The sequence below is a fragment of the Mustelus asterias genome, chromosome 18 (genome assembly GCF_964213995.1).
Source record: "Mustelus asterias chromosome 18, sMusAst1.hap1.1, whole genome shotgun sequence".
In the NCBI taxonomy this organism is placed as follows: domain Eukaryota; kingdom Metazoa; phylum Chordata; class Chondrichthyes; order Carcharhiniformes; family Triakidae; genus Mustelus; species Mustelus asterias.
The window spans coordinates 82,653,132-82,667,060 of NC_135818.1; the positions used below are offsets into that span (position 1 = coordinate 82,653,132).

A 13,929-nucleotide genomic window follows, 5' to 3' on the forward strand; every position below is an offset into this window, starting at 1 on the left:
ATCTAAATCAGTAACAGCAACTGACATCAAAACAGAAAATGTTGGAAACACTTAGCAAGACTGACAGCATCTGTGGGAAGGAGAAACAGAGTTAATTTTTCCGATTAATGACCTTCCATCAGAATTGACCGAATGACCATTAGTAAGCTGTCATGCAAAACATGAGACTGCGATCGAAATTTCATTTGTATTTTCCACTGTTGTCAACAGAGGAAAGAATAGTACTATAGTGAGTGCATGTGATCACCATGTCTGTTGCACTAGTGCTATCACTGCTGCAGTGAGTAGGGTATCTGCTGCATTGGTGCTATCCCCTGTAGTGAGCAGGGTGTCTGCCGCATTGATGCTATCACTGTTGTAGTGAGCGCTGTATCTTCTGCATTTGTGCTATTGCTGCTGTAGGAATAAGTAAATCTGATGCACTGGTGTAATCACTGTTGTTGCGATGAGCATCCTTCCATCTCCATCGTATGATGGACATGCAGCAAATCAAATTGAATGGGGATGGGGGAACTTCATTTGCTGCACTCCTGTTGACGGTTGGGGAGAGCAGTCGGTGAGTGGCAGGTTCTGCCACACGTCCTAAAGTGGTTATCAGGTGTTGTGGTTTGTTGCTTTTGGTGTTGGCGCCTGTTGCCAGGGCGTTGCAGCCACTGGAATAACGGTTGTGGTGAAAAGTATAGATGCTGCATTGGTGCTATTTCTGCTGCAGTATGTCACATCTGCTGCATTGCTGCTATAGCTGCTGCATAGCGCCACATCTGTTTGCACTGTATATTCATTCTTCAAGTTTTCAAATTTTCACAGTAACTTCATTGCAGTGTTAATGTAAGCCGAATTGCGATACTAATAAGTAAACTTTAAACTTAAAATGCCAACAGTGCCAAGTTAATACTGAGATAATTAGGAGGAAATGAATAAGTCAAGTAGAATGCTTCAAATGAAAGGAGCATTGGAATGGCAGAACATGGCAGCAGGGATGGCCATTGAAGAAATTCAAAGAGAAAATTGCAGGTGTTCCTGGAGAGAGGTGAGAGAGACATGATGCAAAGGCAGGTTAGATTGCCACAAGAAACAAAGAAACAAGCTTGTTGGACACAGGGACTGCAGCGGTTCTAGAAGGCCACTCACCTTCTCAATTAGGGATGGCCAACAAATGCTGACCTAGCGGGTGGCACAGTAGCACAGTGGTTAGCACTGCTGTCTCACAGCGCTAGGGAACCGGGTTCAATTCCCGGCTTGGGTCACTGTCTGTGTGGAGTTTGCAAGTTCTCCCCGTGTCTGCGTGGGTTTGCTTCGGGTGCTCCAGTTTCCTCCCACACTCCAAAGATGTGCAACCACAGTAAATTGACCTTAGTGTCAGGGGGATTAGCAGGATAAGTATTTAACCTGAGGATCATAGAATCCCTACAGCGCAGAAGGAGGCCATTCGGCCCATCAAGTCTACAGCGACCACAATACCACCCAGGCCCTATTCCTGTAACCCCACACATTCACCCCGCTAATGCCCCTGACACTAAGAGTCGATTTAGCATGGCCAATCAACCTAAGCCGCACATCTTTGGACTGTGGGAGGAAACAGGAGCACCCGGAGGAAAACGAGGCAGACACGGGGAGAATGTGCAGACAGACAGTGACCCAAGCCGGGAATCGAACCCAGGTCCCTGGCGCTGTGAGGCAGCAGTGCTAACCCACTGTGCCACCTTTTTTCCTTTCTGCAATCCATGTGGAGTTACGGGAATAGGGCCTGGGTGGGATTGTGGTCGGTGCAGACGCGATGGACCGAATGGCCTCCTTCTGCACTGTAGGGTTTCTATGTTTCTAACCAGCGACGCCCGCACCCTGTGAATTAATGTTAAAAAATGTGACCTTTTCCTCTCTCTGAATAGCCGCCCTGTTCCTTTATCCGAGGCCAGGTTGGTTTGTTTGAATCCGTGTTAATCAGTGCAGAGTTTAAGGGTGTGGAGGTGGTCCATTTACACTGAGATACAAACTGCTGGTGCGTCTAATTCTAAATCCAAGACGATCGCCGCGTTTCCAATGTCGGATGCAGAGTGACAATTAAATGTTCTGAGCGGTGCGGGAGATGCTGGTCCGGTTGTGACTCAAATTGAAATTGCCCCATTTGAGAGAATTTTCAGATGCCAGACGGAATCAAAGTCAGTTTGGGCTCACACCTCTGCTAATGCCTTCAGGCAGTTCTGATGTGCTGATGCGTGAATGTTAATGTTCGTTGGTAAGTGAATTAATGTGAAGTGACAGCAAGTCATATAATGCAGTATCCTACAGGAAACCTTTCACTTCATTCCGCTTATATCTGTACAATATAATCAGGTAAACTGTGTCCAGGGACATATCCGGGATCTGTACTGAGGACCAATGGCTGGAGAGGCAGGAAACAGCAAGAAACATCTGCAAAGGAACCTTTTAACTTGCAGAACGATTGAAGAACGAGGGTGCAGAAACAGGCAGCTTGATTCCAACCAGCAGGGTGGCACGGTGGCACAGCGGTTAACACACAGCGCCAGTGACTTGGGTTCAGTTCCCGGCTGGGTTCGCTGTCTGTGCGGAGTCTGTACATTCTCCCTGGGTCTGTGTGGGTTTCCTCCGGGTGCTCCGGGTTTCCTCCCACTGTCCAAATGTATGCAAGTTAGGTGGATTGGCCATGCTAAATTCCCCCTTAGTGTCCCAGGTTCTGTAGGTTAGATGAATTAGCCATGGTAAATGTGTGGGGGTTGCAGGGGAAAGGGCCTGGGTAAGATACTCTGTCAGAGATCCAGTGCAGACTCGATGGGCCAAATGGCCTCCTTCTGCACTGTAGGGATTCTATGATTCTAATTTCAGAACTTCCCGATCCCCGCCGCACAGAAAGAGCGTGTTTGTGCAAACACAATTTGCTCGCCACACACGGTGGCCAGTGAGGGAAAGAAAGATTGACATTTATATTCACCTTTTATGACCTCAGGTCACCCCCACAGTGCTTTACAGCCACTCAGGTAGGCCGGAAGTGTAGTCACTGTTGCAATGCAGCAGCCAGTTTGCCCACAGCAAGCTCCTGCAAGCAACGATGTGATGGTACTCTGATTTTATGATGCTGTTTGAAGGATGAGTATTGGCCAGGGCACCCGGGATGGGATCCTCTCTCTACGCCTCTCAGTTAGTACCATTGGAACTGCTAATCCAGCTGAAAGGGTAAAGAGGACCTCGATGCGACAGACAACACCTCTGAATGGCCACTCTCCCTGGATCCTGCACTAAAATGTCAGTCTTGAGTTCTGTGCTCCGGTCTCTCGTGCAAGAGTTGAACATACATGTCCCAAACACAGGGCGCTATGGGTGCAACCCACCGAGTGGGGAGTCACTGTAGGACTTCAATCCCAGGTTACTATACTTTAAACATGGTTCCCAGGGAATGCCCCTTTCAACAGCATGAGTTATTATAGCATTGGAATAGTCTTGTGGGAAAGGGTCTAAAATAAAGTTTATTTATTAGTGTCACAAGTAGGCTTACATTAACACTGCAATGAAGTTACTGTGAAAATCCCCGAGTCGCCACACTCCGGCACCTGTTCGGATACACTGAGGGAGAACTTAGCATGGCTATTGCACCCTAACCAGCACGTCTTTCAGACTGTGGGAGGAAACCAGAGCATCTGGAGGAAACCCACGCAGACACGGAGAGAATGTGCAAACTCCACGCAGACAGTGACCCAAGGCTGGAATTGAACCCAGGTCTCTGACGCTGTGAGGCAGCAGTGCTAACCACTGTGCCATTGTGCCACCCCACAGAATCCCCACAGAAGCAGAGAATAGAATCCTGATAGTGCAGAAGGAGGCCATTCAGCCCATCAAGCCTGCCCTCTGGTTGGCTCCAGAATGTGCTTTTCTAAGGAACTATCCCAAAAACATTCTAGGAATTCTTCACCCAGGTTACCTTTGCCTGTCTGGTTTTTCCACTCTATATGTAGATTAAAATCCCACATGATTATCGCCACGTCTTTCTGACCAGATCCTTTACACTCTACGCTACCATGTGGATACTGTTGGGAGGCGTGTACAACAATCCACTGTTTGCCTTTATCATTTTCATCTCGACCCCGATTGCTTCTACTTGCTGGTTTCCTGAATTTGGATCATCCCACTCTATTGTGCCAATTCCATTCTTACTTAACAGGGCCACCCCTCCACCTTTTCCTCGCTTCCTGCCCTTCCTGAATGCCATGTACCCTTCAATATTCAAATCCCATTCTTCGGCATGGTGGCACAGTGGTTGGCACTGCTGCCTCACAGTGCCAGGGACCCGGGTTCAATTCCCGGCTTGGGTCACTGTCTGTGTGGAGTTTGCACAGTTCTCCCCGTGTCTGTGTGGGTTTCCTCCGGTGGCTCCGGTTTCCTCCCACAGTCTGAAAGACTGTGCTGGTTAAGTGGATTGGCCATGCTAAATTCTCCCTCAGTGTACCCAAACAGGCACCAGAGTGTGGCGACTTGGGGATTTCCACAGTAACTTCATTGCAGTGTTAATGTAAACCTACTTGTGGCATTAATAAAATTTTAAAAAGCACTCCCTGCAGTTGATGTTGATGTGACCTCTGCTTCAATTCAGATTTCTCCTACTCCAAATTTGCTACAGTTAATCTTCTGTGTCACATTCTCTTGTATAGAAGCTTTTTAACTATTGGAAAGAGATTGTTTCATAAGACCGTAAGACAAAGGAGCAGAATTAGGCCACTCGGCCCATCGACTCTGCTCCGCCATTCAATCACGGCTGATATTTTTCTCATCCCCATTCTCCTGCCTTTTCCCCATAACCCCTGCTCCCCTTATTAATTAAGAACCTATCCATCTCGGTCTTAAAGACACTCAATGACCCGGCCTCCGCAGCCTTCTGTGGCAAAGAGTTCCACAGATTCACCACTCTCTGGCTGAAGAAATTCCTCCTCATCTCTGTTTTAAAGGATCGTTTCCATCTTCTCTGACTCATTCTTCATATTTTCCAATACCTCAAACTAATCGCCTCCAGTCTAACAAAAGCAAATCCAGAATACCATGTATCGGAGTGGGTTTTTGTGGAACCAAAGTGAATCAGAGTCACTTCATGCGAATGAGTCTTGGGAAGGCCTGGAAAAAGCCATTCGGCCCAAAAATACCATCTGCTTTTTACTGACCTCAACAGCAACTCACCATGCCCTCTCTCTCTCTGTTGACTGACACATGAAACAATTGATGATGTTCCCAAAACAGTGGCATTTCCTCATGCCTGGCACCCTTTTGCTTTTATTCACCCATTCACAAGGATGTTGCCAGGACTTGAGAAGCTGAGTTACAGAGAGAGATTGAATAGGTTGGGACTTTATTCCCTGGAGCGTAGAAGATTGAGGGGAGATTTGATAGAGGTGTATAAGATTTTGATGGGTATAGATAGAGTGAATGCAAGCAGGCTTTTTCCACTGAGGCTAGGGGAGAAAAAAACCAGAGGGCATTGGTTAAGGGTGAAAGGAGAAACGTTTAAAGGGAATATTAGGGGGGACTTCTTCACGCAGAGAGTGGTGGGTGTCTTATGGAGACTTATAAGATAATGCGGGGGCTGGATAGGGTGGAGGCGGAGAGATTCTTTCCACTTAGTAAGGAAGATAAAACTAGAGGACACAGCCTCAAAATAAAGGGGGGTCGGTTTAGGACAGAGTTGAGGAGGAACTTCTTCTCCCAGAGGGTGGTGAATCTCTGGAATTCTCTGCCCACTGAGGTGGTGGAGGCTACCTCGCTGAATATGTTTAAAGCGCGGATGGATGGATTCCTGATCGGTAAGGGAATTAAGGGTTATGGGGATCAGGCGGGTAAGTGGTACTGATCCACGTCAGATCAGCCATGATCTTATTGAATGGCGGGGCAGGCTCGAGGGGCTAGATGGCCTACTCCTGCTCCTATTTCTTATGTTCTTATGTTCTTATGAGTGTGGAATGAGCTGCCGGATAAAGTGGTAAATGCTTTTAACATTTAAGAAAAACTTGGACGGGTTGATGGATGAGAGGGGTGTGGAGGGATATGGTCCAAGTGCAGGTCAGTGGGACTAGGCATAAAATGGTTCGGCACAGACAAGAAGGGCCAAAAGGCCTGTTTCTGAGCTGTAGTTTTCTATGGTTCTATGTGGGCATCGCTGGCTAGGCCACCATTCATTACCCGTACAAAAGCAGAGAATGCTGGATAAACTCAGCAGGTCTGGCAGCATCCGCAGAGATAGAAACAGAGATGCGAGTCCATCTGACCCTTCTACAGAAGCTTGATTGCCCTCGAGAAGGTGGTGGGTGAGCTGCCTCCTTGAACCGCTGCAGTCCCTGTGGTGTAGGTAGACCCACAGCGCTGTTAGGGAGGGAGTTCCAGGGTTTTGACCCAGTGACAGTGAAGGAACGGCGATATATTTCCAAGTCAGGATGGTGTGTGGCTTGGAGGGGAACTTGCATGTGGTGGTGTTCCCGTGTATCTGCTGCCCTTGTCCTTCTAGATGGTCGAGGTCACAAATTTGCAAGGTGTTGCTTAGTGTCGGGGGGACTAGCTAGGGTAAATGCATGGGCTTGTGGGGATGGGGCCTGTGTGGGATGGTGGTAGGGGCAGACATGATGGGCCGAATGGCCTCCTTCTGCACTGTAGGATTCTATAATCTATGATTTCTATGAGTCTGTAAACAATTGTGAACTATAAGCTCCAGTTCACTCCCAACCGCCATATCTTAATTTACAAATTGAACGCCAGTGATGAACCCTACTACTGAGGAATTGAAACTAAATTGCGGGTGGCACGGTGGCACAGTGGTTAGCACAGCTGCCTCACAGCGCCTGAGACCCAGGTTCCATTCCCGGCCTGGGTCACTGTCGGTGTGGAGTTTGCACATTCTCCCCGTGTCTGCGTGGGCTTCCTCCGGGTGCTTTGGTTTCCTGCCACACTTCAAAGATGTGCAGGTTAGGTGGATTGGCCGTGCTAAATTGCCCCTTAGTGTCAGGGGGACGAGCTAGGATAAATGTATGGGGTTATGGGAATAGGGCCTGGGTGGGATTGTGGTCGGTGCAGACACGATGGGCCGAATGATTCTATAATTCTAAATTCTTGTCAGCTAAAAGTGTGTGAATTCCACACATTCCCTCAGTGTAAAGTACAACACAGACATGAAGTCATGAAGCATTCGGCGGTTGCTACAATGTGAACCAAGTTATAGGTCGGCAGCACCCAGAAGGCATTCTCGTGAGGCCTCCGCAAAGGTTTATGCTGGGGAGGTGGGTGGGGGTGGCTCAGCAAAGATTAGTGGACCATATGGCAACTAAAACTGGCTTAAGAGTGGCTGATTGAGCAGAACATGCTTTGTCCTCCGGTCACTTTGCTTGGGAGTGCAGTTCCTGCATTCCACTGCTCAGCCCCATCTCCAAGCTCAAGGGTGCAATGTGTCCCATCCAATTCGGATCAAAGTCACTTCATTTCAATCTGAATCGCAAGCCCGGCCCCGTGGACGCATCCTTCGCTGCTCACGGAGGGCTGTTTATCAGGAGGAAGGCGGACAAACTCCTTGCATTGCGGCCAGTGTCTACACAGGTCCCGGACACCTTATTGATTTGATTTGATTTATTATTTGTCACATGTATTAACATACAGTGAAAAGTATTGTTTCTCGCGCACAATGCAGACAAAGCATACCGTTCATAGAGAAGGAAAGGAGAAGGGGCAGAATGTAGTGTTACAGTCATAGCTAGGGTGTAGAGAAAGATCAACTTAATGCAAGGTAGGTCCATTCAAAAGTCCGACGGCAGCAGGGAAGAAGCTGTTCTTGAGTCGGTTGGTACGTGACCTCAGACTTTTGTATCCTTTTCCCGACGGAAGAAGGTGGGGGAGAGAATGTCTGGGGTGTGTGGGGTCCTTAATTATGCTGGCTGCTTTGCCGAGGCATCGGGACGTGTAGACAGAGTCAGTGGATGGGAGGCTGGTTTGCGTGATGGATTGGGCTACTTTCACAACCTTTTGTAGTTCCTTGCGGTCCCAAGATCAGCAAGGACCCAAAAAAAGGGCTACATTCGAAGATGGTGCCTGAATATTTATTTTTATTTATTTATTAGTGTCACAAGTAGGCCGTCATTAACACTGCAATGTAGTTAGTGTGAAAATCCCCTAGTCGCCACACTCCGGCGCCTGTTCGGGTACACTGGGGGAGAATTTAGCACGGCCAATGCACCCTAACCAGCACGTTTTTCAGACTGTGGGAGGAAACCGGAGCACCCGGAGGAAACCCACGCAGACACGGGGAGAACGTGAAAACTCCACACAGACAGTGACCCGAGCTGGGAATCGAACCCGGGTCCCTGGAGCTGTGAGGCAGCAGTGCTAACCGTGTTGCCCTGTAGAGATTTGAATAAAACTCTTTAATTCTTCCTTTCTTATACGTTGTGTATTATAAATAATTGCTGGGCCTGGGACTCAAACCACATTTAAATCCCCAAATCGGGCACACATCTGACCCCAAGCTGCCAGGATATGGGGCCCAGTTGCTGTAGACGATAGGATCACCGCACTGTTGCTCAAATTGGGCTTTCCAAACGTTTTAATAATCAGTTTAAAAACAACTTTGCTTCAAGCATTAAGATTTAAAAGGAAAGAGAAAAGTCACACTTCCCTTTAGTCAGCACCTCTTATCATCCCAGAAACATAGAAACATAGAGGATAGGAGCAGGAGGAGGCCATTCGGCCCTTCGAGCCTGTTCCGCCATTCATCACCATCATGGCTGATCATCCAACTCAATAGCCCAATCCTGCTTTCTCCCCATAACCTTTGATCCCATTCGCCCCAAGTGCTATATCCAGCCGCCTCTTGAATACATTCAATGTTTTGGCATCAACTACTTCCTGTGGTAATGAATTCCACAGGCTCACCGGGTGAAGAAATGTCTCCTCACCTCCGTCCTAAATGGTCTACCCCGAACTCTCAGACTGTGACCCTTGGTTCTGGGCACACCCACCAACAACTTACAGCCAATGAAGTATTCAAAGTGTTGCGGCAAAGGGAACTGCGCACAGTAAGATTCCACAAACAGCAATAGGGTAATGAAAAAAAAATCAACCACCTGTATTTAAGGAGGTTGGTTGATGTGGTATCATAGAATCCCTACAGTGCAGAAGGAGGCCATTTGGCCTATCAAGTCTGCACCAACAACAATCCCACCCAGGCCCTATCCCCTGTATTGGCCAGGACACCAGGAGGACACCCCTGTTCTTCTTCTGCATCGTGTCCTCCTGGAGCATTTGATGAAGCAGGTAGGGCCTCAGTTTAACTCCTTGTCTGCAAGGCTGTACCTCCATCATTCCCTCATAACTGCCCTGGGAGGGTGAACCCTACACATCTGCTCTGGGATGTTGCCATTTGAACCTTCTGACGCGCTACCCACCGAGCCATGGCTGAAACGTCAAGGCTTTAGACAGCTCTCCCATCTGCGGTAACTTCAGAGGTGACCTGTTGTGACTTCAAGTTATAACTAATTTATCAACAACAGTGTTGATAGATGTGCAGTCAAGGGTATGACAGAACTGCAATATACGTTTCCTCTCTTCCCCTCCTGGTTCCAACAGAGATACCTCCCCAATCCTGGATCCGCGCCCTTCCTCCCCATTGGTAAAAGCAAATTACTGCGGATGCTGGAATCTGAAACAAAAAAAGAAAATGCTGGAAAATCTCAGCAGGTCAGACAGCATCTGTGGAGAGAGAATAAAGCCAACGTTACAAGTCTGGATGACTGCTCGTCAAAGTTGAGGGTTAACCCATGCTCCCGATTGGCTGGGCTTCCCCCGCGCTGCCTCTCCTCGGGTCCGGCCCAAGCACGTGACCTTCAAGGACCGCCCCCTTAAAGGGGCCACGTTACCACGCCATCAGAAATAATGATACTGCATTCTCCTTTTTGTCTTGAATGATAAAATCTTTGTGAAGGGCCAATGTTGATAGTACAGGATAGCAGAGCGGGCTGAAGGGAGCAAGTAGGGGGAAACACGCCACCGTGCTGAAGGGGAGGTTGAAGGAGGTGAGGATTTCCACAAGAGTGTGAAGCAGGGACAGAAAGTGTTGGAGGGTTTACAACACAGCTGATTTGATTTATTTTTGTCACATGTATTGGGATGCAGTGAGAAGCATTGTTTCTTGCGCACTATCCAGACAAAGCATACCGTTCATAGAGTACATGGGGAGAAGGAAAGGAGAGAATGCAGAATGTAGTGTTACAGTCATAGCTGGAGAAAGATCGACTTAATGCAAGGTAAGTCCATTCAAAAGTCTGATGGCAGCAGGGAGGAAGCTGTTCTTGAGCTCGGACTTTTGTATTTCTTTGTCCGACGGAAGAAGGTGGAAGTGAGTATGTCCGGGGTGTGTGGGGTCCTTGATTACGCTGGCTGCTTTGCTGGAAGTGTAGACAGAGTCAATGGATGGGAGGCCGGTTTGCGTGACGGACTGGGCTACGCATTTTGACCCAGCGAAGATGGTAGGTGCCACTTTGGAAACGAGGAGGGAGGATCCGTTCCGAGGGACAGTGACCGCCGAGGGAGGAGAACGGGTGGGACAAACGGAGGGCCTTGGAAAGAGAGGTCATAGGTCAGCCAGCTTTCCTTTTCATTCACCAACGCTGAACTCCATTCAGAGATGGTTGCCTGGCAACAGGCTGCGGTAATGGAAAGGGATAAAAGACTTTAAATTGTTAATGATTTGCATTGGCAAAGCTTCGTGTTTTTTGGAAGATTACCCCCAGAGAAATTTAGTCAGCATATCTTTCAATATGTTTTGACAGAAGCTCTTGAGATCAATGCGTCCCTTGAAACATATCTGGACTCAAACCAAAGCAAAATATCTGGAGTTCCATGTTATAGATATGTATGGGAAATTGGAATGTGTGTGGGATAAAACTGGTTCTCCAGCTGGATTTGGATACCCACGCAATCAAGGCTGAGTGGCTGACGGCTTCCTTTTTTGCGAAGTTTTATTTATAGTGCCTCCAATGCAGTTAATAAATTCGGAACGTTGCGAGTCCTCTCGCAAAAAACACTTTGCTGGAATTCCCAGGACACTCGTTTAGACTCAACCTTCAGAGATCGACAAACCAAGCCATCTGTTCACGGAGCGAGAGTCTTTGAACCTCGGCATACAGATCAGTCACCGAGCTCTACCTGCGCCGCTCCAGTGCTGCGTGGAGACAAGCGCTGCTCACGTAGGCCCGAGGGAAGATGGCTCAGCGAGTGCGGGGTCCGGGCAGGAAAGGAAAATGGGAGAGAAACACTATTGAACCTCTTAAACATCTGAACTTTGAATGGATCGGCTGGTTTCCCCCCTGGTGACCGATCCCGAGGGAGTATAGGACTGAATTGGTCAAAGTTATTCCCCGGACATTCTCTCTTCCACCTTCTTCCTTTGGGAAAAAGATACAAGAGTCTGAGGCCAGGTACCAACCGACTTAAGAACAGCTTCTTCCCTGCTGCTGTCAGACTTTTGAATGGACTTACCTTGCATTAAGTTGATCTTTCTCTACAACCTAGCAATGACTGTAACACTACATTCTGCACTCTCTCCTTTCCTTCTCTATGAACGCTATGCTTTGTCTGTGTAGCGCGCAAGAAACAATACTTTTCACTGTATCCCAATACATGTGACAATAATAAATCAAATCAATGCTGAGGAAAGTCACATGAGTTTACTGCTTACAAAGAGAGAGTAGCCATGATGTGGAGATGCCGGCGTTAGACAGGGGTGGGCACAGTGAGAAGTCTCACAACACCAGATAAAGGCCAACAGGTTTATTTGGAATCACGAGCTTTCGGAGCACTGCTGTTGGACTTAACCTGTTGGACTTTAATCTGTTGGACTTTAACCTGGTGTTGTGAGACTTCTTAGCGTACAAAGAGAGAGCTAGATTTAAATAAAACTGCTTGATCTCCTGTGATATTAACTCTTAAAGCCGTCACAGTCCCAGGTGACTATAGGTGCACTGGCCATGCTAAATTCTCCCTCAGTGTACCCAAACAGGCGCCAAGTGTAGCGACTAGAGGATTTTCTCAGTAACTTCATTGCAGTGTTAATCTAAGCCTACTTGTGCCACTAATAAATAAACTTAACTTATAGGCTGCTCTCCCCTTTGAGGGGGAGGACTGACCGGTGATGATTTAATCTGAGGGTTACCACACCTCAGGCGAGATTGAGAAGACAGGGCCTTCGTGAATAACCTCCGCCAGTGCAAGAATTGAACCTGCGCTGTCAACGTCGCCCTGCCTCACTCACCAACCGTCCAGCCAACTGAGATAAAGCGACTCCTCAAAAGTGAATGTAAAAGATCCCATGGCACCTGGCGCCATGAGAAGCAGGAGCAGGGGCCATTTGGACTCATGAACCTGCCGTGCCAATCAGTAAGATCCTGGCCAAATTCTGAATCAACTCCTTGAGGCAATATTTATTCCTTGGCCAACATCACAGCGACCGCTGGCCTGCTCCTTATCACATTGCTGTTTGTGGGAGCTTGCTGTGCACGAACTGGCCACCGTGCCTCCCTATGTTACAGCAGTGAAACTACACTTCAGAGGAATTTCAAAGGCAACAGGCATGATGGGGGGGTGGGGTGGGGGGCGGGGAGGGGGGGGGGTCCCCTTGGATGTGGAAGGCGCTAGAGCAGTGCAAGTCCTCCCATTTCTTGGACAAAGGTCCTCTTCAACTGCACAAAGAGGGGATCGAAGTCCAAGGAAGATACCAGAGATGAGGGGGTTAGCTTATGAGGAGAGACCGAGCAGATTGGGTTTGTACTCGTTGGAATTTAGAAGGCTGAGGGGGGATCTTATAGAGACCTATAAGATAATGAAAGGGCTGGTTAGGGTAGAGGTGGAGAGATTCTTTCCACTTAGAAAGGAAGCTAGAACTAGAGGGCACAGCCTCAAAATAAAGGGGGGTCAGTTTAGGACAGAGTTGAGGAGAAACTTCTTCTCTCAGAGGATGGTGAATCTCTGGAAATCTCTGGAATTCTCTGCCCACTGAAGTGGTGGAGGCTACCTCGTTGAATATGTTTAAATCACGGATAGATGGATTCCAGATCGGTAAGGGAATTAGGGGTTATAGGGATCAGGCGGGTAAGTGGAACTGATCCACTTCAGATCAGCCATGATCTTATTGAATGGTGGGGCAGGCTCGAGGGGCTAGATGGCCTACTCCTGCTCCTATTTCTTATGTTCTTATGAAGTCAGAACTTCGTTTGCTTTCCTTTTTGAGATTATGGCGGTAAAAATAGTCTCTCCTTCTTAATGGCGTGGACCCTGGAGCAGGATGGGCTGTGGAGATGGAGCTGCGTTTGAGCTGTCCCTTTAAGATGGCTGTCCCTCCTCTGCGGTGGAGATGTGGGTAAAACAGGAACATGCTGGGGGGGTCACTCAGAAGCTAATTGCTGGTGGAACGTTACAGTATATTGGCAGCTGTTTATAAATCCCCAGCTGTCGCCTTTGAGCAGATGCGCAAGTTATCAAGGTGAAGAGAGACAGCCAGTAGCAGCAGACTGCTTCTCTCTCTCTCTCTCTCTTGCTCTCTCTCTCGCTCTCTCCCTCCCTGCCTTAACTTTCAAATTTGCCATTTTTTGCTCTGTTGGAAAAGAAGCAAAGCCAAGACTTTAATTGATGACTGGAGCTGTGTTTGAATTTCCAGACTGCTTTCATATCCAGATAGGCGAATGGTTCCTGAATAGTTATGGCCATGAGCCGCTGGGAGCAAACCATTCATAACCCACCATGAATCACTGGGTAGCACTCTTGTCCCTGTGTCAGAAGATGTTGGGTGAGATTCTCCGGCCTCCCAGCCACGTGTTTCCCGCAGAACTTTAAACTATTCTCCAAGCTCCATGATTTAACGGGCATCCTTCCATTAGCTTTTGGCCGAACAACCCTCCAACT

The 13,929-nt window shown here is 48.1% G+C and overlaps 1 protein-coding gene across 45 annotated transcripts in view; it reads left to right on the top strand.

The window, feature by feature from the left end:
* The window catches only part of nrxn3a (neurexin 3a), a 1,279,906-nt gene that overhangs the window by 1,186,077 nt on the left and 79,900 nt on the right, over nucleotides 1-13,929 (top strand). For 14 of the 45 annotated variants that reach the window (XM_078234405.1, XM_078234407.1, XM_078234426.1 and 11 more), the window contains one exon: nucleotides 9,743-9,754. The exons of 24 other annotated variants lie outside the window; for them this stretch is intronic. In XM_078234405.1, coding sequence (XP_078090531.1) covers nucleotides 9,743-9,754 — 12 coding nt within the window. Of the gene's footprint in view, nucleotides 1-5,904; nucleotides 5,933-9,742; nucleotides 9,755-10,031; nucleotides 10,037-13,929 lie in introns of all 45 variants that reach the window. 7 more of the 45 variants (XM_078234441.1, XM_078234442.1, XM_078234436.1 and 4 more) reach the window with 2 other exon arrangements.